The following is a 25,901-nucleotide window of genomic DNA, read 5'->3' as shown; positions in this document are numbered from 1 at the left end:
AGTATAAATAATGGTGTAGTAGATGGTGTTACTTCAGCTGGAGCTACAGTTCAAAAGTTTGGGGTCACCATTTAAAAAATTTTTTTTATTACTTTTATTCAGCAAGGATGCATTCAATTGATCAAAAGTGACAGTAAAGATGTATATATTGTTACAAAATATTTCTATTTCAAATAAATGCTGTTTGTTTGAACTTTAATCAAAGAATCCTGAAATATTTCATGGTTTCCATGAAAAATATGATCTATTTCAACATAGATTATAATCAGAAATGTTTCTTGAGCATCAAATCATCATATAAGAGGGATTTCTGATGGACCATGTGACACTAATTTACATTTTAAAATAGAAATAGAAAACAGAATTATTTCTTGATACAAAAACCTTAAAAAATCGTACAGACCCCAAATCTTTAAAGGGTAGTGTATATTGCATTCAGAATACACAGCTACTTTTGAATGCCAGGATATCGGTGTAGCTAACATTTACCAGCAGTGCGTAACCGAGTGGCCAATCAGATGAACTCTTTAGCCACCGCAGCCTGCTGAAGCCACACCCACCTGCTAGCTTTTGTAGCCTTTGAAAGAGGTTGTTTGAGATTTGACATGCCCTTCATTGGTATCAGTAAAATTTTGAAAGCTGCTTTTTGAATGTGTTTTCTTGTCTCTCTGCAGACCAGTGTGTGTGACTTTGGTGTTTAGCAGTAAAGGGCAGCGGTATCTGAGAGTGGGGCTCGCTGTGCCTCTCTTCGGCTCTCTGGCATGCCTGCGCAGGATGGTGGCGGATGAGGGCAAGATCTCTCCTGATCAGGTGACAGGTGCACACACAGCATCACACAGACAGACCTCATGCCTGCAAACAATATATCACCTGAGCAGACCACCTTCCCTCCCCCACTGCTACAGTGATTGTCAGATGGTAATACTACAGGACTTTGATATACACCATGATACTGAATGATTATATACAGTATTATGGTATTTGCATGGTACTCCAATACCAGTACAAAGAATACAATGGTACTTGTTTGTGATTTTGTTTCAACTATGCTTTATAAGATCATTATTTGATTGTTTTATTCATTAGATTAGTCATTATTTGAATGTCTAAAATGTAACAACTTATTGGGTATTGATAAATGTGAATTATTTCAATAATACAAATAAATGATGAATATTTAGTTGTATCTTTATCTAATGATAATAACCTGCAACAATTGAGTAATTTTACTCAGTTTTCAATTTTTAACTCTCTGTTGTACTAGGTAATATTGACGGAGATCTACACAACAGGTTTCAAGCGCTCGTTCTTTGATGACGATGACTTGACCAGCATCGCAGAGAGTGACATAATCTATGCCTTTCAAGCCCCGCCCCTTTACATCAGGGGTGGATCTGCACGAATCTCAGGTACATATTGTCAAGGATTTTTTTATATCAACCACATCTAAATATAAGAGTTGTTTACTGACTGAAATTATTAATATTTAGATTTAAATTTGATTAAATTGCTGTATAAGTTCCGCTGTGATTTTGTTTTTGGTCCAGTATGCCGTGATGATAGGCCTGAATAGGGGCCATGGTTTGTATAGTGTGGCCAAGACTGTAGGTTGGGCAGAATTCATATCTGGCTCACCTTCAGATCATGAGAATGTGATTTGAATTGGCACCACAAGATTGACAGGAAGAGTAGTCTTACAAAATGACATACATGTAAAGAAATGTCACAGTCACACAAATGTTTTGCAACAAAGTATAAATATTGAATTATGACTTAGTGATACAATTTAGATCCCCTAAATATTTCTACTATAATTTTAGTAATATTTTATATATATATGTATATAATTTCTGGTTAAATAGATTTTTCTTTACTCAAAACAGTCAACACAGATATCACAACTTTTAAAATGTCCAATACATTTTTTATCATACAACTATACAAACTAAATTAGAGTATTTTGGGAAATTAATCAATTCTTTTAATAAAATTAAATATTTATCAAATACAAAGTTCTGTAGATTTATGATCTGCAAATGTAAATAATTTGAAATTGAAAGTATTTTTACAGTTTACACATGTACTATGAATTTCTTTTAATTTTAGTTGAATTTAAAATTTGAGTTACAAATCTGCACCTTGCTTCTTTAAAGTGTAACAATACAAAGTGGGTTGAAAATTGATAAAGTTACAGTGTCGGTAGTACAATATGTAAATTAACAATGTTTACTCGTTCTCCGTGTTACCTGGACCGATTAATTCGCATTTATCTGTCAGCAAAATTCTGCTGGATGATGCAAAACGCAAGAGCCGACTGACTTAATTTTATTAGATTATTAATAAATTGCATACTTTTTATTAATTATTAGATTATTAATTAATTGCATACTAATGTTACTAATGTAAATAAAGCATTTGCAATGGGATTGTAAAAGGTGATTTTATAATAATAATAATTTGTTACATTTATAAGAAGGGGGGAATCTCCTCAACAACCACCAATGTGCAGCATCCACCTGGATGATGCGACGGCAGCCATATTGCACCAGAACGCCCACCACACACCAGCTTACTGGTGGAGAGGAGACAGTGATGAAGCCAATCAGTATATATGGGGATGATTAGGAGGCCATGATGGACAGAGGCCAAGGGGCAATTTTGGCCAGGATGCCTAAATCTTTTTCGAAGGACATCCCTCGAAGGATTTTTACATCAGCCACTATACACTATTCTAACCAGCAGGGGTCACCACCGTGTGAAGTTTCGAACTTTCAATTGATTTGAAGCTTTAAAAAGCTTAGCTTCTCCCATCACTACCCACAACGCGCTGGTTCCTTCACTAGAATCCAAAAGTAACTCAGTCTTGTTAAACATTTACTCTTTGAATTCTTGCTCCTGGGAGCAATTCAAATCGACTCCATTATGACTAAACGTTTGCTAAAAAAGTATTTCCTACTAAAGCAAGGCAGTATTTGATTCTGGTAAAGCGTATCTATAGCAGACTGGCGGGAGTGGCCTTGGACAGCAACAGTCCAGTGCATTTTGGGTGTTGAAGTTGTCCTACCTATTTCAGTAGTATGTTCCTGCACAACCGGAGACTGCAGTTCTAGGACCCTAGTTTTTTGTGACCGCGCCACCTACCGAACTGGATGATATAGCTACGGCTGCAGTTTCAAGACCCAGGTGTTTAGTTTGTAAGATCCACCTGTTATCTTAAGTCTTGTTAGAGAAAAAAAATAAACGGAAAATTATTCTTGGGACCTTGTGTTAATTCTTTTAACAAATAAGATTATGGAATAGAAAAGCTCCTGCAGCTGGTGGATTAGAGCAACAAGTAGCGTCAAGCTACATGACACAATTTAAAAGATTAATATTACACTTTTACTTAAAGCTCACTTTAAACCATCGAGTATTTGTGTCATTCCGGTCGCGGTTTTAAATGGTTTTAAGTCCATCCATCCATCCATCCATCCATCTTCTTCCGCTTATCCGGGGCCAGGTTGCGGGGGCAGCAGTCTAAGCAGAGATGCCCAGACTTCCCTCTCCCTAGCCACTTCCTCTAGCTCTTCCGGGGGGGGGACAGAGGCCTTCCCAGGCCAGCCGGGAGACATAGTCTCTCCAGCGTGTCCTAGGTCTTCCCCGGGGTCTCCTCCCGGTGGGACGCGCCCAGAACACCTTTCCGGGAAGGCGTCCAGGAGGCATCCGGAACAGATGCCCGAGCCACCTCAGCTGACCCCTCTCGATGTGGAGGAGCAGCGGCTCTACTCTGAGCTCCTCCCGAGTGACCAAGCTTCTCACCCTATCTCTAAGGCATCGCCCAGCCACCCTGTGGAGAAAGCTCATTTCAGCCGCCTGTATCCGGGATCTTGTCCTTTCGCTCATGACCATAGGTGAGAGTAGGAACGTAGATTGACCGGTAAATCGAAAGCTTCGCCTTGCGGCTCTCCACCAACCTGAAGTAGGCAAGCCACCTTTTTCTGACTGAGGACCATGGCCTCGGATTTGGAGGTGCTGATTCTCATCCCAGCCGCTTCATACTCGGCTGCAAACCGTCCTAGTGCATGCTGAAGGTCCTGGTCTGAAGGGGCTAACACGACAACATCATCTGCAAAGAGCAGAGACGAAATCGTGTTGTTCCCAAACCAGACACCCTCCGGCCCCTGGCTGCACCTAGAAATTCTGTCCAAAAAAATTATGAACAGAACCGGCGACAAAGGGCACCCTGCCGGAGTCCAACATGCACCGGGAAGAAGACTGACTTACTGCCGGCAATGCGAACCAAGCTCCTGCTTCGGTCGTACAGGGACCGGAAAGCCCTTAGCAAAGGACCCCGGACCCCATACTCCCGGAGCACCCTCCACAGGCCGCCTCGAGGGACACAGTCGAATGCCTTCTCCAAATCCACAAAGCACATGTGGATTGGTTGGGCAAACTCCCATGAACCCTCCGGCACCCTGTAGAGGGTATAGAGCTGGTCCAGTGTTCCACGGCCTGGACGAAAACCACACTGTTCCTCCTGAATCCGAGGTTCTACTATCGGCCGTATTCTCCTCTCCAGTACCCTGGCATAGACTTTCCCAGGGAGGCTGAGAAGTGTGATCCCCCTGTAGTTGGAACACACCCTCCAGTCCCCCTTCTTAAAAAGAGGGACCACCACCCCAGTCTGCCATCCCAGAGGTACTGTCCCCGACTGCCACGCGATGCTGCAGAGCCGTGTCAGCCAAGACAGCCCCACAACATTCAGAGACTTGAGGTACTCAGGGCGGATCTCATCCACCCCCGGTGCCTTGCCACTAAGGAGTTTCTTGACTACCTCGGTGACTTCAGCTTAGGTGATGGACGAGTCCACCTCTGAGACCTCAGCCTCTGCTTCCTCAATGGAAGATGTGACGGCGGGATTGAGGAGATCTTCGAAGTATTCCTTCCACCGTCCGACGACATCCCCAGTTGAGGTCAACAGCTGCCCATCTCCACTGTAGACAGCGGGCACTGCTTCCCTCTCCTGAGGCACAGGACGGTTTGCCAGAATCTCTTCGAGGCCAGCCGATAGTCCTTTTCCATGGCCTCACCGAACTCCTCCCAGGCCCGAGTTTTTGCCTCCACAACCACCCGGGCTGCAGTTCGCTTGGCCTGCCGGTACCTGTCAGCTGCCTCAGGAGTCCCACAAGCCAACCAGGCCTGATAGGACTCCTTCTTCAGCTTGACAGCATCCTTTACTTCCGGTGTCCACCACCGGGTTCGGGGATTGCCACCTCGACAGGCACCGGAGACCTTACGGCCACAGCTCCGAGCGGCCGCTTCGACAATGGAGGTGGAGAACATGGTCCACTCGGACTCAATATCTCCAGCCTCCCTCGGGATTCGGTCGAAGCTCTGCCGGAGGTGGGAGTTGAAGATCTCTCTGACAGGAGACTCGGCCAAACTTTCCCAGCAGACCCTTACAGTACGCTTGGGTCTGCCGAGTCTGTCCAGCTTCCTCTTCCGCCATCGGATCCAACTCACCACCAGGTGGTGATCAGTTGACAGCTCCGCCCCTCTCTTTACCCGAGTGTCCAAGACATACGGCCGCAGGTCAGATGAAACGACCACAAAGTCGATCATCGACCTACGGCCTAGGGTGTCCTGGTGCCACGTGTACTGATGGACACCCTTATGCTTGAACATGGTGTTCGTTATGGACAAACTGTAACTAGCACAGAAGTCCAATAACTGAACACCGCTCGGGTTCAGATCAGGGGGGCCGTTCCTCCCAATCACGCTCCTCCAGGTAACACTGTGTTGCCCACGTGGGTGTTGAAGTCCCCCAGTAGAACGACGGAGTCTCCAGTCAGAGCACTTTCCAGCACCCCTCCCAGAGACTCCAAGAAGGCCGGGTACTCTGCACTGCCATTTGGCCCGTAGGCACATACAACAGTGAGAGATATCCCCGACCCGTAGGCGCAGGGAAACAACCCTCTTGTTCACCTCTCGTTTTAAGTAAAAAACAAAAAAGTTGAAATATGTTGTATTTAGCATTTTATGTGCAGCTAATGGCTACACCTTGCTTAGCCTGTAAACATTCTTTATTAATATGTAAATTTCCCAAATCGCACGAAAAGCACACACAAACCACATATATGTGCATTAATTAACTTCAGATGAAGCAATGTGTCTTTAGCTTTATCACGGAGGTCAGAATGAGGAAGTGTACACAGGACCGCGTCATGCAGAAGGGCAGGAGTATGGTCACATTGAACCACGTGAGAAGATTGACAGCTGTACAGCGAATGAGAGAGCGCTAACTTACCGCTAACTTAAGAGCTTAACTGACGCAAATCAGGAAGAGGAGAGACAGAGTTCGCTGTTTGAGCTTCAGATCGCATAATTCAGTGGAAAATGAATCGAAATTTTATTCTGTATGATGAAAATTTTTACAAACATGTGATGATATTTCATTTATTTCTCCAAATATATGCACCATTGGACTAAGAGCCCTGGCGGATGCTGTATATTGTATGTGAACACAAATAAACCAGAGAAGACGTGCTTTATAAGTGATGATTTCTATTCAAAATAACGACAGTTCAGATTAATCATTTTGCACTCCTGGCATAAATTAAGAATAATAATAATAAAAATGCCTTTCTACTGTATAGGCAGCCAAGTTTTATTTGAAAGTCAATTTTTACAGCGTCGAAGTACCTCTTTAAGTCTGAATGAAGCACAACAACCCTGAAGTCCACAATACAGTCAGCACTACAGCTCTGAAAACACACTCCTTATATAAATCAAAAACTTCAACAGGGCATATCAAATATAAATGCATTTGTGAAACCAGGTTCTGTCTTGTTAGGTTCTCTTTAGATAATTCATCTGCTGGGTTCAGGTGGTTTGCTGTGTGATCTGTGGAGAGCAGAGGTGTTTAATTAACAATCTCACAGTGTTACCCTTGAGTAATAACCTCAAACGCACTCAGTAAGGTTTCTAGAGTGAGAAGTAAGAAGAGCGATTGCACAGGTCATTCCGATAACTTCCCATTCTTCATTCAAACCTGATATGAAAAGACCTTTGCTGGGCAGAATGCTGGGTAATACAGCCATCCTGATGTTTAGCCATAAAAACATCCCTTCTTGATTAAAAAGCCAGCCAGTCCTCCATCTGTCCATTATGGCACGTGTGACCTTCCTGTTGTAAAGTGTAATGTGTTCATAAAGTGTAATGGTCTTGCTGATCGACATTGTCTAGTTGATTTCCCATAAATCGCAAAGCTGAGTCATAGGCCAGTATAAATGCAAATCAAAGTGAATTGTTGAAAGGGTCCTGGTCAGAAAGCTAGAAAGACAGACGAGTATTACACACTCACTCACATAAAAGTTTGGAATCAGTCATTTTATTTTTATTTTTAAAGAAGTCACTATGGCTGCATTTATGTTTAATCTATAAAACAGTGAAAATAGTAATATTGTATATCATTTTAATATAATGTAAAATGTAATTTATTCCTGTGATGATTTCTCAGCAGCATCATTACTCCAGTCTTCAGTGTCACATGATCCTTCAGAAATCATTCGAATATGACGATTTGATGCTCAAAAAACATTTCCGATTATTATCAATGCTGAAAAGTTTTTTTTTTTTGTGGGAATCCTGATATAATTTTTTTCATGATTCTTTGATGAATATTAAGTTCAAAAGAACAGCATTTATTTGAAATAGAAATATTTTATAAAATTATAAATGTCTTTACTGTCACTTTTGAGCAAGTTAATGCATCATTGCTGCACAAATCTGTTAATTTCTTAAAATTAAAACACAATAATAATTATCACATATAATAATCACACCCCAAACTTTTGAATTGCAGTGTATTGTGTATCATGGTACTGTACTGATACTGATTTTGTGTTTTGTTTGCTAGATTTAATTTAAAATAATAAAACTGTGTTAAAAGTGTTAAAATGCTAAATTAATAAAGTTAGACTGTCTCGATTTAGTGTGCTGAGAGAAGTTATTTCTCCTGAAAAGTGCACATCTGGACTGCACATCCAGACCAGCCTGACGCAACAAGCATGAGTTTTAGGTAGAACTCTCTGTTTGTCCAATGAGGGGCATCTTTAAAACCATTTTAAAGTTCCAGTTCTGTTCGGTGATGTTCAAGGCGCAGAAATAACACAATTCCGCTTTTAATGATGTTTACAGTTTTTTACACATTTCTCAATACTTAGGTCACTTTTTCAAAACTCTTCACACAGTGAGCACAACAGAAGTTTATGTGGGCTAAACATAGCTTTGGCACAAAATGCATTCAATGACTACATCTTTCAAATTACATTCATAATTTTCTCACTTCGACACAACAACCGCCAAAACTCTGTGTACCTACAGGCCAATTTGCACATGCTTACTGATTTCAAAACTGTTAAACATAAGTTTAAAACAATAACATAATACAAAACCGAATAAGACAGCAATTTTATACATTTCTACAGTAATGTTGTAATGAGATATATTTAGAATCTAAAAATTAAATGATATAAAAACAATTGGACCAATCACAGCTGATTCTTATTGTATCTGTATCTGTGGATGGTGTGAATACAAATTCTTGTATTTTGGAATTACTCGGTGCAACAACAAAAAAAGACATAAAATAATATTGAAGCATTCTGCATCAGGTCTGATTCATTCAGTAACTTCTATTGCAGTGAATTCTAAACAGTAGAGAGGTGTCCTTGTTTTACAGAATAAAACATTGTATAATACCTGTTGTTAGTGTTTTTTAGGTCATTGTTTTGTGGGTGATAAAGTGTGTTTGTTGCCTGTCAACCTTTATAGTGTTATGGAAGAATGTGTTGATTTGAGATGTACAGTATGAAGTGATTTGGTAGTTTTAGTGCATTTTGAATGTGAAATTGACTGCTGTGCCGAGCTGAAAGTTGGTTAGGAGAACTGTGTGAAGACTTTTGAAAAAGTGACGATGGTGACTTCTAATATACCAGTCTCAGCCTTTTTTATTAGTTTGTTCTGGGTACTTAATTTCATGTTTCTTAATGGCTGCTGCCCGGTCGTACTTTATTAGGAAGAAAACGACTGAAAGCTTGACGTATATTTAGTGTGTGTGTGTGGGTCAAGTCATACACCCCACTGTGTTCAGTCTGCTGTCTGCTGTGCTCTATTTGCATGTCTCCATCTGTCTCTTTCGCTCTCTTCCTCTCTCTATCTGTGTGTGTCACCTTGTTTTGTAGCACAATAAAGTTTGACATTATCCGTGTATATGGAGCCGCAGACAGTAAATCTGCCAGCAGATCAGTGTTAGGAGGTGACCTCTACCTCTCCTTGGCTCCCTCTCTCATCGCAGGGTTCCACCACAGTCTCCCGTCCTCTCTGTACACCTCGTCCGGGCCGGCGGGTCACAGACTGGCTGCGTCCGGAGCGCTGTCCTCGGAGTTCCTGAACCAGGCCGAAGGGATGGTGAAGATCTTGCTGTTGGTGTGTAATGCAGCCGGAGCAGGACAGCAGGCAGTGAGGTAACCCACAAAATACCAACTTTTTTTTAAGGTTGCAGATCTGGACTTGTAACCAAACGGTTAGAGGTTTGAATCACATATAAAAGTCTATACAGTTATAACGTTGAATATTCATCAGTTCGGCCCACCCTGTGTGAACTTGTTAAAGCTTACACATTTTTTAAGAAGTCTTTTGAAAAAAAAATCCTTAAAATATAGTCAATATTTCGACATGACATATTCATTCATTTTTGTCAATACTCTGACTAAAATGCCATCTAATTGTAGTCAATGGAAATAACATTTTAAGTTGACAAGAATGTGCAAAATGAAACCAGATATGCAAACATTTATCAATTAATTTAAACATGTATAAACGTATATGAACTTATGAAATAACATTATAATGTGTTGTTATGGAAAGAGCGTATTCACAATGTGACTTAACCGTTCTGAGTATAGGCGGAACTTCTTTTGCATCATTGTGTGCAGATATAAGCAGTTTACCTGCGTTCATTCACGGTTTAGCTTCTGTTGCAGCATTATTAACTATGACCAGATTATTTTAAACTGTCACATGATTTCTATAATTTTCTTCTTTATAATAAATAATAATAATAATTTGTTACATTTAACGAATTCTTTGTGGTGGAATTATTATTTTCTTGTCATATTTTCGTCAACAGTAGCCTATGTTTTATATTCTTAACATAAACTTTACCGTGTATAGTCTATAACAATGTAAAATCCTTTAGTGTCACTTTTGATCAATTTAATGCGTCCTTGCTGAATACAAGTATTACTTTCTACCCCACCCCCCCTCCCCAAAAAAACTTACTCACCTCAAACTTTTGAATAGTAGTGTATATTAAGGTATATTTAAATAGTTTACAAGTTAATAAACAAATAATTTTTCATGATACACATTTTTAATGTTGATAAAAATGCATTAAACATTTTCTCCTGTAATTTTGTTGACTATATTAACACTGTGCTGGTATATAAAGGTTAGCCAATCATAACAAAGGTCATTTACATTAGATGTTTAATTCCAAGGGTCATACAGGGTGGAACAGGTCTCAACTTGCACATTAAGTGTACTTCAGAGGACAAAAACATGCTACAAGTGTAAAATAGGGCCACTTTATGCCACACAAAGCTGGCTTGGATAAATATCAATTGTGACATTTTACCTCACCTTTTCTCTTTTGCTCTAAAAGCTTCTCAAAGATTTTTTGACATGCGTCACGTCAGAGCGACCCTTCAGACGCACTTTTGAGAGCGCTCCGAGATCAATACTCTCTTAGGTGTGAATGCCTCCAGAAATCAAATTTGGTTGCATGGCCTTTTGTGATGTGAGTTTCTCCCACACTTTAATGGAAGTGATAGAGATAGAAGAGATCGTTGTCTCTTACTGATGAGCTAGAGTGAGTAGGTGTCAAGCGCTGATATTTTGATTGATTTTTTCCCCCTCCAGAATATTATAAAAGTGATATTCCTATCGCTGTAAAGTTAGAGTCTGGAAAGGGCTATATTTCACCCACAAATGTTGTCATGGGTTTGTTGTGGCAAAAATTCATCAAACAAACATCACTGCGTAAGAGACACTCTTATAAAAATTAGAAGTATTTATTCTTGCAAGAATAGGAGCAGTCTAATACACAGTTGTTACCCTGTGCAGAAGAGTGACACACCCCCAGACAGACTGAACAACCTTTTATCTATAAGTTTCAAGGCCTTCTCCGCAGAGCCTTCCTCCCACAGTAGTTTTCCATCCAATGGTTTTCCATAGACAAGGAAGCCATAACACTAGTTTAGAATCGTCATTCGTCACTAGTTGCCCACTAAGCCCCCTTTCACCAAATGACCTTCTGACATCTAGGTCAGAGGTCCTTGTTCGTCTGTTCTCTGGAGTGTCTCTCCCTTCTGCCTCCCCAGGTACATAAACAGAATCTTCTCTCACTACAAGTGAGAGACACACATGTGACATTCTTTGAATCATCTATATTTTACTAAAGATCAATGAATATCATAAAATCGCCACCACAACTCCTCCCTTTTTATCATTATTAATCAAACATAATAATAATAATAATAATAATAATGCAAGTTCAAGTCATTACATCACACATCATAAAAATCACTCTCCTTGAAAAGCATAAGGCTGTTTTTGTTGGGAAAAAAAGTAAATTATTAGTTAACACTAAGTTGTCAACACTTCGGATTTTTTTTTATTTTTTATAATAATAAGAAAAATTGGATATACCAAAATACTTTTTCAGCAACAAGAGCACAACATCGATTGCCGGAAGAGACGACCGGTATAATTGTTGCAAACTGGTTAGTGGCAAACATTAAGATTGAATAAACAATTTATAATTAATGTTATTGACATTTGGGCACTTGCAAAGACAGAAGGCACTGTAGAGTTTGCATTAAAAAAATGGATTGTAGAAAGAATAGTAGGTTCCCTATAGAGTTTTCTGCCCAAAATGACTTTGCTGTTCATCACAGGAGCACGTATATTGCGGGAGAACTTCTTTTGATGTTCAGAGTGTGCAACATCAAACATAGTGGAAAAGTTCAAAAAGTCAGCAACGACTTTCTCATTTGTGTCCACACTGATCTAGTTTGTGGCTAGTTGCAGGTTGTAGGGTTATAGAAGTGATTTCAGCAAGTTCATCTTTGAAGTCAAAGTAATGTACCCTATTAAATTGACCCAAATACATTTCCTTATTGTGCATGATTATTTCTTTGTTATCTTTGTTAAATATCTAATAACTTTCTCCCCTCTTTCCTTTCCAGCTGACTTCACAGGTCAAATAAATAATGTTTAACAAGAGCAAAATAGCAATTGAGTCATTGGTTTAGGCTATTCAAATATTGCCAATAGGTAATACAGTAGTTTAATAATAGATGCCTTTAATGTGATTAATAGCAAATAGATTTAAAAAGACCATTGCATATGTCAAGATGCTCTCAAGGGTGAATTTGACCTCCCCAAAATTGTCATCACCACATTATTGAGGTAAAATGCTGTTTTATGATATATATTTAGTGTCTGCAGCATCAAGCATATGGATGGATAGTTAGTTCAATTGACGGACAGACAGACCCTTTATTGCTTTGTAATTTGGTGAAAATCTCGCCATGTTGTCGTTGCCCGGGGCGAACTGTGACGTTACGAGCATCAAAGCATGTTTGTTCAGATCTCGGTTCTCTCTCTGCCTCCTGTCAGGGAAAACTCCGCAGTTGTTTTTGGCTGAGGCGAAACCCAACACAATTACGTGTTTATCACATTGTGAAAGACTCGCTTTCCCTCGGCTCACTTGTGTTTGTTTTGTCTCCTTTATTTATGCTGTATAGGTTCTGTGGCAGAAATCTGGCTGGAAATTGAATCACTAGCCTCCTGCTGCAAAAAAACTAAACTAAAAAGGGTGGGGTGGATTTCAAGGACACTGGAACATAGGGTCCAAAATTAAACTGTAATTTATCTGACAAACATGCGCCTGAAAATGTGACACTGTTTACAACCTGAAATCACGTGAGATATTTAATCTTTTAAATATGGACCCCTTGGTGGATAGAGAGATTGTACAAGACCCATGTTACATATTATATATGATCAATTGGTATATTTTAGGCCTTGCCTATAACACGAGTTCAATAACTAATCTGGGTACTTCATGATGCTAACGTTACATACTTTTACGTAATTGAAACATTTTAATGTGGGATGTCAATGAAACATTTAGCTGAACTTTAGCTTGTTAATATTCGCTTTGGATGAAGTTATCTCATTACAGGATTATTATACTAAAACCATAAATTAATTTTCATTTTAAGTCAATGTGATCTGTATATTTACAGTAATATTTTAATGTAATATTTTACTTAGGCAATAATGGAAATGTTCAACAGCTTTTTGTTGCAAAATGTTTAAATGTGTATAGAAATTGACTGCCAAAAATAACCTATGCGAAACCTAAAGATTCACTGAAGTAAAAAAGTGTGACAACTAGCCCCGTTCTCCCTGCACCATACGCATGTATTTTACCAGCGTATCTTAAACAAGCAACAATGAAATGAGCGTATTAGCTCAAACTAAAACATTCATACTTTTTGGAGATGATGAATGTGTTAATATGTTAGCTATGTTAGCTATAACTTTTACAAAGTAATTGTTTCTATTTGAGTTTAAACTCACTAATTGTATAAACACATTCATCTCATGTGTGTTTATCTGCAGATTTGGCCCTCCGTTTCTGATGAGAGAGGACAGATCAGTGTCGTGGGACCAGCTACAGCAGAGCATCCTCAGTAAACTCTACTATCTAATGATCAACGGATCACAGGCACATGTGAGATGAACTTTATGACTACCATACTTCATGGAGGTTATCATTCAGTACTCATTTAACTAATGGAGTATAAGAGTTTAAAGGGCACCTATTATGACATTTAAAATGTTCCTAATGTTGTTGTGGGAGTCCCCAACAACAGTTTTACATGCATGCAATGACAAAAAACACTTTTGTTTTCGTATAATATGCATTTATTTTTACCTGATTTGCTCACCGACTCCCAAATGATTCGTTCAACGACTCGTTTTTCCAAACCCCTCCTTTGCGCGACGCTAATCTGCGATTGGTCAGATGACCCAGCAGTGTTTACAGAGATAATACTTATTGTTTAACACGGAGTACAATTATGCTTTTATCAATTAAATTGTGTTATAATAATGATTATAGTCCACTGCTTTGTAGTTTGAACTAAAAATAAGATGAAGAATTTAATATGTTAGCGAGCATAGCCCAGAGTTCATATTGTAAAAAGCACTATCAGTCTTTGTTTGCATTAGCCCGATGCATAAACATAAAGTTTTTACAAAAAAAAAAAATGCAGTTACGTTTCTACAAGGTATTACTCTATTCTTTAAGACAACTCCGAAAACAATGACAAACACATAGCTGGCTATCTCAATACAATTGTCATTGAAGACCTAGAAGCTAAACGGTGCTTACACAACAAACAAAATAATTAATCATGCTACATAAAACATAAAAGCAACAATTATTAATAACACTTACAGGTTGTGATACGGAGGAGGAAGCTGATGCAAATACACTTGGAACTGAACCTTCCTTCAATATCAGCCGGCTCTCGAATCCAAGTTTGATTGCATTTAAGTTGGTAAAGCAATCGTCTTCAAAATGGCGTGAACAAAGCACAAGGCTCGGACTATACTTCTGTGGTATAGTTGTATATATGAATTGTAGCCACGTAGTCTTCAAATGCTCCTCCTTGGGCAGATGAAAAAAGTTTAGAACACAGCGTCTCGTCGCCATGATATTTTCCCTGGCCTTGGAGCGCAATAAGTGGGCGTATCGTATTCAAATAACTTGACAAGTTGACGTCATCTAGTCAGAGAAAAAGCTTCGGTCTTCTAACGATTCATAAAAATGACTCGGAGTCGACTCTCACTTTTGAAAGACAATAACTTTATATACGGTGCACTTTCATATTTCAAACTTTGCAGGATGTTTTTGTTCACTTAGATCTATGTTACACACTACATGAAAGGTACATTTCAAAATTCCATAATAGGTGCCCTTTAACTGCAAGAAAATACAAAATATGTGCAGACTTTGAACAGCCAACCCCAACAAAGACAATCACAATTCAAGATCTTTAGGTTTCAGAGAATCATAAGTTTGTTGGAAGCTCATGACAGAGTAAAGTCTCTCACAAGATTCCATCACTTCCTCTAAAACATGTTCCTGTCACTTTCTTGTGATCATCCCTATTGCTCTTCAGCAGTTATTTGGTGCCCCCTGCTGGGTGCTTTCAGACACACCAGCCAGAATAAAACAGTGTCAGTCCACATCCAGGGCCTTTTACTAATAGGTGGGGTTCTTCTGGACTTTCTATCCTATTTTATATAGAAAAGAATGTATCATGGTTTCCACAAAAATATTAAAAGGTTAGTTTACTCAAAAATGAAAATTGTCCTAATCACTATCTCCCAATCCAATCTTCTTTCAGACAAACACAATCGTAGTTATATTGAAATATATCCTGGCTCTTCATAACTTTATAATGGGAGGGAATATGCCATCATACTCGACTCTCTTGTGAATGTGTGGACGGATGTTACCGGAAGATAATGATTACAGTTTATAAAGTTATAAATATGGATATTTTTCTTACAAAAACGCATAGCTTCGCTTCAGAAGGCCTATAATAACCCCTCAAGCCGCGTGGAGCGCTTTTATCATCGATGGATGCACTCTTTGGAGCTTTACCATTCAGGCACCATTCACTCCCATTAGAAAGCTTGGAAGAGCCAGGATATTTTTTAATATAACTCCGACTGTGTTTGGCTGAAATAAGAAAGTAATTTACACCTAGGATGGCTTGAGGGTGAGTAAATTATGGGATAATTGGAATTTTTGGGTGAACTAACCCTTTAAGCAGCACTGTTTTCAACATTGATATAATAAGAAATGCTTCTTGAGCAGCAAATCAGCATATTAGAATGATTTGTGAAGGATCATGTGACACTGAAGACTGGGGTAATGGTATATATATATATATATATATAGCCATCTGCGGTCACTTCTCTGGCTTGATGTTTGTTTATAAATGCATATTTTACAATATCACAATGCCCATATTGAAGCATTAGTTTAGTTGCACCTTCATGACAATGGCAGAAATCGATATTGTCTCCAAATCTTTTTCATTAGAATTTCAGGGTGTTGTTCAAGATTCGTGTTGTTGGAGGATCTGCATCTTATAGCTACTTAAATCCTCAAGACGGACGGCCGCTTTATCACCCTGCAGTGGACAGGTATGTGTGTGTGGGTGTGTGTGTGGAAAGCATAACAGGTTCTGACATAAGCATTTCATTTTTTTATTTTATATATCAAATAAAACAAACATTCAGTCAGTTCAGCTTTATTTATTATTCATTGTTAGCACCATTTCATAATGCATAGTACTGTACAGTATTTATAGATATAGTCATATTGAGTTTATAATTTAAAAAAAACTTAAACGTCAAAGCAAACCTCTGAGCTGCTGCCAATATTTATCACACTCATAAAATGTATATATAGACCTTAAGGAGTTTGTTAAATCACACTGGGTTAAATTATGACATCAGCCCTCGAAACCATAAAATACTGTCAGCTGCGTTCTTAAAGATGACCCTAATCTCATAATCATCTTAACGTCGTCTTACACATATTCCTGCAGAAATTATCTTGATGATCGGTAGCGGTTCCTGACCGCAAATTTAGGTAGAGCAGTTTCTGGGTCTTAGCTCTTGGTTATGATACACATTTTGTAAGATTTTATTCTAAATAATGAACACATGCGTACACACTTTTTGCAGAGGTTGCGTTATTCAGCCAGAGGGTGGCGCTCTTATATTGATGGTCAGACTTTAGTACGTGAAAAACATATAGAATGCCATTCGTTTTTTATTAGAATATTACAAGGTTATGGAGGAATTCCAGGGAGGAAAATAATAATGTCATGTCTGTTCTCAGAACAAACATAACAGAACGATATAAACACTATTCACTTGAGCATGTTTAAACTAAAGGATTTATACTTTTATTAATTTGATACGATGCTCCACATAGGAAGAGCAGACATGCCAACTAGTTCCTGACCTGGTATACATGATATATACATAGATGAAGCGGATTCATATCGTTTTGGTCTGGATCAAGGTTTCCGTAACGTAAGCATGAAACAAAGCGTGTTAGTCTGAAATCTGCCCCAGTGGCTCTCTATTAGAGCACACTGCAGTTCCATAGATTTACTTTTGAAAAATTGTTGGATGCTGTAGACACACTTACAGCTTATTATTGACAGTTGATGATTCTCTTGTTCATATTCTATATAATAATAATAATACGTTTTTTGTATATTGTATATATTTTGTATAGCGCCTTTCTACAAACTCAAGGTCGCTTTACAATAGAAAGTCCAATAAACATGACAGCCGGCATAAAGACAAGCATGAATGTACACTGAATGTGTAGAAATATAACAGAGAAACATAACATAATAATACATGGTTATGTTATGAGAAACAAAAGTAACATACATAACACGAACCATGATCATTAGACTAGGGATCAGAGAAACATATAAGGTCAAATGATATGTTTTAAGGTGGGCTTTGAACTCTTATAATCATGTGAGGTTGTGAATATGTTGGTGAATAGAATAGGCCAGATTTAGAGGACCTAAGACTGCGGGCAGGTCCCAGTTTAAGGGACTAGCTGCCTCTCGTCTAATTACTCAGGTGTAAGATCTGGTTTTTAACTAAAAATACATCTGATATCAATGATGTTTTTTCTTTTAGTATTCCAAACTTATTAATTAGAGCCTCCTGAAGATGATTCCATCACGGATAATTTCTTAGATATTCCTCATATTGATATAAATAAATAAATATTGATGATATTGACAAGCCTTTAGAGTTAGTTGAGATTTTGAAAGGTCTCCAGCTTATGCAAAGAGATCAGAATTCTGATTTTTGATTGATTTCTACAAAAAGTTTGCCAAAACATCTGCCACTTTTATTGTTAGATATGTATAATGATTCTTTAGCAATGAGCTAAATTTTAACTAATTATTTGCTCTCCGTTGTCATCAGATAAAGCAAGTGTTAAGGGTGTGAATTTCCATGGAGCTGGATGTTATGGTTAACGAATGTTTGCTTATCAGCCATGTATTACAAGCAAGCCATGCACACACTCATCAAATATTAGCAAAATTCACAGCTGGTATAATTCTCCCCATATAGATTGGTGTAGGTTAGAAGCACAGTCCTTCTTTTCATCTTTGCTTCCTGCCTTAGTTCTCTCCTTTTTCCAGTCGCTCCTTAAAATACACTACAAATCCAGTTGTATACTTCTCTTAGGAATTGGAGGCAATTCAGACAACATTTTAAAATGGCTTCTGCTTCTCTTTATGGACATTTTTGCAATAATTATTTATTTGTGGCTTCAACCTTAGACTCTGCTTATGTTCTATGAAAAAAATAGAGGCCTCTCCTATTTTTCCGATTTGTTAAATGGATAATAATTTTGTTCATTCTCACTGTCCTTCCTTTTAGGCTAGACCATAAAGGACTTGTGATGAGATGATTGTGATGAGAAGTACCTTGTATTGTATACGGAAACGAATGAGTAGCCAATGTAATCTGCGTAGAACAGGAATAATGCGGGAGTATTTCTTGGTATATGTGAGGACCCTGGCTGCGGAGTTCTGAATATATTGGAACTTATTTAGTGTTGTAGTGGGAGAATTACAGTAGTCTAGGCGAGAAGTAATGAAAGCATTAAGTTGGGTCTCAGCATTGTAAATGAGCAATATTCTGGAGGTGGAAAAAGGCAGATTTGGTAGCCTAAGTGATAAGATATGAGTAGAGAAACAGGGAAGAATCAAAAATTATACCCAGGTTTTTAACAGTGGTGGAAGGTCAAACTAGAAAACCCAGCAATATTAATATTGTCAACACAGAGACGGGATGTAAATTGAGGTGGACTAACCAGAAGTATATTTGTTTATCAGTGTTTAGTTTGAGAAAATTACTGGTCATTTTATTTCATCAATACAAGCCGAAATACAGTTGGTGGGCAAAGGAGCAGTGCATTATGAACGAATGTAGAGCTGGGTGCCATCTGCATAGCAATGAAAGTTAAAGCCATGATGACGGATAATGTGACCTAAGGGAACCAAGTAGATGATGAAGAGTAAAGGCCCAAGAACAGAACCCTGTGGAACACCATGTGAGACAGGGGCAGTAGAGGACTTAAGGCCGCCACACACTACAAGATATTCGGGGTGATTTTGGACTGAATTCTCCCCTTCTGACAATCCTAGATAAAGTCCCGATTATCTTGATGGTTCTACAGATCATCTTATCAGATTTTCCTGTGTTGTGATCATAGGCGTCGATTTCGGTGGGGACGGTGGGGACGTGTACCCACCAGATTTCGTCATGAGTCATTTTGTACCCACCACTTTTTAGGGTTGCTATAGGGCTGTAACGATACACCAAACCCACGATTCGGTTCGTATCACAATGTTTGACCCACGATTCAGTTCGTATCACGATTTTTGACCCACGATTCAGTTCGTATCACGATTTTTTGGGGGATTTAAAAAAAAAAAAAAAAAAAAAAAAAAAAAAAAAAAAAAAATCGGTGCTGATGCAGTGGTGACCCGTTCATGTAACATATAGGCCTAAGGGTGGCGCTGCCAATGAAGCACCTAAAAGCTGTCACAAAGAACTGGCAAAAGTAATCTGAATATGTCAAATATAGCAAGGAGTTATTAATAAACAAGTGTTTTCTGTGTCGCTGCAAAGATGAAGTTGACGATGAACGCGGCAGAGAGAAATGCACATTTCATTCGGATTAGTTTTCTTTCGATTTGAATTGTTCTGTTTAAAAATTATGATTTAAAGCGTTCTGAAGAGAATATATATATTTCTCAGGTCTGTGAGGCAAGTAGGCTGTGCTGAGTTTCGGTTCATTTATGAGACGAGCTCCAGTTCATGCGCAGGCGCCTCCGTGTCGTCGTGATATCTATTATCTGCTTTACTTATTTATTAAATCCAGGCAATTGGTTGATGAAACATTGATTAAAATTAAGAAACAATTAATACAAAACGAAATTTACTTTAAAGAAAGGCTTTGTGCTTTCTGATTGAGGTCTGTGAAAGTTTTAAAGCTAATTTTAGTGCCGATTTCAGAGCGGTCACGTCCGTAACGTTGTTTTTTCCTCATAAATGCGAACTAAATAAAATTATTAATAAAATTAATATTTTATGTTCCGTGGAGCTCGTTTTATTTTTTTCTCACGTTTATATTAATTTCTGCTTAAATAATGAGTGTATGGAGGAATATAGCTTATTCCGCGCTCAATCGCATGCATAAATCTTGCCGCAAAGCACCGGCAAAAGCAGGCTATATGATATATGTCTGAAAAACAATGAGGTATTTTTATTGTTTATTAAAAAAATATATATTTCTAAATCAGTGTCGGCTCCAAACATATCTATATAGATCTCCACTGTAAAGTGGATGCCCCTTTAGATAGAAATGCACCTTATGGATTAGGCTACAGCCTAATCAGCCGGTATTTACTTTCGATTCAAATTTTTTCGTTTAAAAGTGGATATTTCGAGCTTTATATAGAAATATTCATCACGTTTTTAAGGCTATACACTGCATTTCAGTTCATTATTGAGATGCGCTCCAGTTCACGCCAGGCTATAGCGTGCCCTGTTTGTTTTATTTTATTTTACAAAAGCACAACGTTTTCTTGAAGTTGTGAGTTTACCCAAATAAAAGTAGGCTACTTGCGACTGATGCGTTATTCCTTTTGGACCTCAAAAAAGATTGAGTATTTAAAGTTGTTTCCTCTGTTGATAGGAAAATGCAAGTGTTCGCGTCGACGCCTGCCATGCAGTGCGCGCCCTACACTCCGCACACACACTTTGGATATGCACCTAATATCGGCTAATAGCGAACATTTATCTAGGTTAAAGTTAGAGCGAGCTGCCATGCCAGATGGATAAGTCCTTTTCATGTTTAGTTTAACAAATCAAATCATGCATTTTCTACCTACCGCGAGTAAGCGCTGCACCAGTTTGAAAAAGGTAAAAGCATAACGCTTAGCGAGGGGCCCCACTGATGTTGCTGCGTCTTTATATGAATATTTCTGATTGTTTAAATGATCAGCCCTCGGGGGCCCCCTTAAAATGCGGGGCCCCAGGCAATTGCCGCCACGGAATGCCATAGCCTACTATGTTTTTGTGAAACGCCGCCACTGCTTGCAGAGCTTACATTAGTGAGCTTCAGGACATCGTCTTTCAAAACATGACCTAGCGAAAGAGAAAAAAAAATGAATACGTCATTGTACCCAGCACTTCTGAAAATGCACTTCCGAATGCGTCTCTGTCCCCAGCACATTTCAAACCAAACTGACGCCCATGGTTGTGATGTGTGTTAAGATTCACTGAATCTGCTTGGAAGAACATCAGCTCAGCCGCGGCCTTGATTAGAAATCCTTTTGTGTGGGGGGAACCCTGAGGACAAACACGCACGGAGATTATCTCGTGAAATGAAACGATACCCAATCAGTCTGCGAGCTGACGGAAGACTCACCTCCAGCTCGCGCTGTAAAGTCCATGTTCACACCATCTCCACTACCAATTTTCTTTTTATTCCCCTGCTAATTTTCTGTAAAAAGCATTCCATACACTATAAGTGCCATTTATTCTTGTCGGTCATCTGCCATGTTTGTTTACTGTAAAGTCACGTTTGATGCGAGAGATTTTGCGAGAGATTTAATAGACCTTCTGTGAATAGAGTCAAAAGATATGTGTTATAATTTGTTTCAATATCTTAGAGAAACTAATTTAATTTAGAGGATATAGTTTTATTATAGTTAGTATCTTTTACAATATATATATATATATATATATATATATATATATATATATAGTAGACATTCTTGTCCACAGTCCATACCAGTTGGTGGCTGTAATGCACCAATACGTTGTTTGCCATCCGTCAATAAACCCTAGAAGAAGAAGAGATTTTGCGAGATTTCTCTTGTTCACAGACTGGACTCTGGTTGTTTGTGACTGGAATCTGTTAGTGTGGTGTGCTTTCCTGGCACATTGCGGCACTCCACACGGAGCAAAACGGTTAACCCAATGATGTCTTATTAACATGTTTGTGGTCTCTCACATTTTGAAAATCTTGTAAGATTTTAAAAAATCCTTTAGTGTGGCCCAGCCTTTAGCCTGACAGTTAGAAATGTAATACTGACGGTCAGACAAGTAGGAAATGAACCACAACGGGACAGTTCCAGAAATACCAAGAGCAGAGAGTCGTGAAGTGAGAATACTGTGAGAAATGGTGTCAAATGCAGAGGAGACGTCAAGGAGAATTAAAGTGCAGATGGAGCCTCAGTCGATGGCAATAAGAAGATAATGTACAACCCTGAGGAGTGCTCAGTTCTGTGGAGAAAACCTGATTGGAAGCATTCATAAAGGTTGTGTGATGACATAGTTGTGAAGTTAAGCAGCGACCACTTTCTCGGGCAGCTCTGAGAGAAATGGAAGATGTGAAATTGGTCTATAATTAGCCATGTCAGGCCGGATTTCTTTAAAACAGGGGTGACAGCCACGGTTTTTAATTCTGCGGGATTTTCATATGAGATGTGATGTTAAATAATAAGCAGCATTTTGACTGTACCGCTTCTGCACGAGATGAGACGACATTTTGGTGCGCACACACCCAAGCTTGATTGATGTCAGAGTTCGGTTCGTATGGATGATGCGAACACTGTTTTCCGAACTTGTGTGCAAACCTGCAAACTGATCCCGAGTCGGCATAAAAAGGGTGATCCGAGGAACGGTTGATGTCAACTACGGTATGGTTCGCTGCTGATATGAACGCAATCGTACTAACTAGTAGTGAACTACTATTATGGTTAACTTTTCTTTTTCTTCTTCTTCTTGCCTTCAGCAGAAACAGACTCTAGGGTTCTTTATAACATTAGCATTATATTCGCGGCAGATAGACGCAAGAGCCGCTATGTGTGGATGCTTTGAAATCAAAACCGAAAAAAAAGTGATGCAAGCACATCTATGGGCCTGTCCCAAATGGCACACTTCATATACACTTTCGTTCTTGTGGACTTACAATGGCTGCTGCGTGCGTGTGTCCGACAAGTCCATGAGAACGTAGGGTGTCCCATTTAGTAATTTTAGTTTTTTAGTTTTTTGCGGTCGATATGCACCCCTTGATGCTCACTTTTGCTGAGGCTGCATTGGTGCGAGCTCCGCAGCAGACTTCATCCCGACAGTCAAAGCTGCGTTACGTCATGAAAATCCAAACTCAGAGGAAGACCGTGAGTGTTTAGGGTGCTATTTGGGACATAGTTTTCTTTTCATAGTTGTTAACTAGCGACATGGGTACGTGGCTGCAGCTTGATGACGCAAGCGCATCGCAGCTCGGACACAAATTATAAAATGTGAACCGAGACCAGCAGGGGAAGGGGGAGAGAAGGTTCGGACCAAGCAATCTAACCAAGTGTGAAAGCACCCTTATCATTTCTTGGGTCGAGAATGAGACAGAGTTTGAAATCTATTTCCTCCTCCCCTACAGCAAAACCCTTTCTCTATCTGGTTGTGCTTAAATCCACATTAAGAACGCCTTCCATATCACACATCCGCATTTCAATAAGCCAACAGAATGCAAGTTATTGTGTTCACATGCTATGCGAAAATGGAGTAAAAGGCAAAAATGTAGCGGTCTCGGTTGGTTTATACTTTGGTTTATGACCTTACCACAATAAAGGAAAATGGGTTAATGCATTTACATGACCACCAGTTAAGAACAGGCATGTAAACGCACTCCTTTTGCTTTTCAATCAGCAATCGATAGTTGTATATTTCTTTCTATATATATATATATATTAATGTTATTCTCAATGCTTCTTGTTATTATAGTTCTTGCACTTTTTTTTTTAAAGTCGATTTTCTAATAGTTTTTTGCTGGTTAGTTTGGTTCATGGCTTACAACTCATTAACAAAGACTTATTTAAAATCCCTAAGGAAAAACTGAATGGGAAAGATTCAGATAGCACCACCCTATATTGCAATAACTCAAATTCTCAGAAAACTCATCTTCATATAATCGTATATCAAAAATAATAATAATAAGTCACATTAACTTTTCTTCATTAGATTATCTTTAGTGTTTGTTTATGAAACCGCATTATTAAAGCAGATCAGTATTTATCTAGCTCGCATTTTCATCATGCTCTGATGCTGCGTGGTTAGTATATGAGGTCAAATATTATTCAAACATGATAATGCCTAAACAGTGGCTTTGTAACTTTTATTTGGAAACCAGAAATCGAAAATAAAGCAAAAATAGTGTAAGATTGTACTTTACTGAGAATGAACTCTGTACAGGGTACTTCTATAACATAAAAAATGATATGTCTGTTCATTTCCTTTGCAATCCCCTTGGCTTGTTCTTTATCTCCTCAGAGCTCTAAAGCTGTGCGGCTCAGGTGGACCTCCACATGTGAAGCTCATTGTTGAGTGGGAGCACAGAATCAAAGACTGGTAATGTAATCTTTTATTTCCTTTTGAGTATGTGCAAAAATACAGAGAATTGTATCTGCACTTCATACATGAAGCCAACAAAAACAGGCCTTAAGGTCGAATTACCTATAGGGATACTGTGTGTTTGTTTGCAGTCTGTTTGGTAATATCCAGGAGGAGGTGGTGAAGGACTCGGAAAGCGTCCGTGCTCAACAACAACACCACGTTCAGATGCACAGCTGCACCCTGGATGAGTGCGTTGAGCTGTACACCAAAGAAGAACAAGTAAACAACACAAAAACACATATTATACTGAATATTTGCAGCAGAATCCAATAGAAAATCACAACCAAGCTTAAATTTAAGACTAAATTTCTCCAGTTAGTTGGTATATTTGTATTTTTTTCTCCACCAATTAAAAAAGTGAAGCGAATTGCTGTTACACAAAATGTCAAAATGCCGCTTGGCCAGACAGATAATTTTCAGCCTATTTTGAAATGTTTGTAAAATTATGATTGGATGATTTTTATTGTTATTATGTTAACAGTAACATTTGCTCTTGTGCAGCAGGTGTTTCTTTGTTTTTGAAAGAGGACAAAAACAGGAAAAGATTAACAATGGCAAAAGTATTGTGCTTTTTATAGTACAATGGAATATAATCAACAAGAATTACATGCATGTGGTTCTAGAGGACTAGACCAGCATAACTTTGCTGTGCATGAACTTTCTTCTGTGGAACACAAAAGGAGGCATTGTCTTGCTCTTTTCCATATCGTGAAAACATATAGTGACCACTGGCTGTCAAGCTGCAAAAAGACAAAAAAGCACCATAAAAGTTGTCAAGTTTAAATGCCACTCATTTGTCATTGACATTAAAAATGCAATATATGTTTGGATAAATGTACATTATCGTTCAAAAGTTTGGGGTCAGTAAGGTTTTTATTGCTAGTTTTATTGCTATTTAAAACAAATACCAAGCAGTACACGAAATAGGGTTTTGACGAGATCTTGTGCCACGAGATCTCGCGATATTAAAACACAACGTTATTTCTCGTCGAGGTGAAAATCATGACTAATGTGCATTTGGGAACCCATATAAACGTTTCTGACACGTTTTGTTTCATTGCGAAGTGTTGCACTGTTATCATTAACATGTGGAGCGCGTCTCAGCAGCTCGCTTAACAAACTCCATCTCTGCATATGCAGTGAGTTTAGGATGCTTATAACGTTCATCTGGGAACACAACGTGCCCCATT

At 38.7% G+C, this 25,901-nt stretch overlaps 1 protein-coding gene across 3 annotated transcripts in view; it reads left to right on the top strand.

Annotated features, from left to right (window-relative positions):
* usp43b (ubiquitin specific peptidase 43b) overlaps window positions 1-25,901 on the top strand; it is a 97,813-nt gene that overhangs the window by 47,520 nt on the left and 24,392 nt on the right. For all 3 annotated transcript variants that reach the window (XM_079610870.1, XM_079610871.1, XM_079610872.1), the window contains 7 exons: window positions 675-810; window positions 1,265-1,409; window positions 9,338-9,506; window positions 13,735-13,846; window positions 16,235-16,338; window positions 24,589-24,666; window positions 24,801-24,930. In XM_079610870.1, coding sequence (XP_079466996.1) covers window positions 675-810; window positions 1,265-1,409; window positions 9,338-9,506; window positions 13,735-13,846; window positions 16,235-16,338; window positions 24,589-24,666; window positions 24,801-24,930 — 874 coding nt within the window. The remainder of the gene's footprint in view (window positions 1-674; window positions 811-1,264; window positions 1,410-9,337; window positions 9,507-13,734; window positions 13,847-16,234; window positions 16,339-24,588; window positions 24,667-24,800; window positions 24,931-25,901) is intronic.

Source organism: Phoxinus phoxinus, assembly GCF_949152265.1.
Source record: "Phoxinus phoxinus genome assembly, chromosome: 1".
Taxonomy (NCBI): Eukaryota; Metazoa; Chordata; class Actinopteri; order Cypriniformes; family Leuciscidae; genus Phoxinus; species Phoxinus phoxinus.
This window is presented reverse-complemented; position numbering and strand designations above follow the sequence as displayed.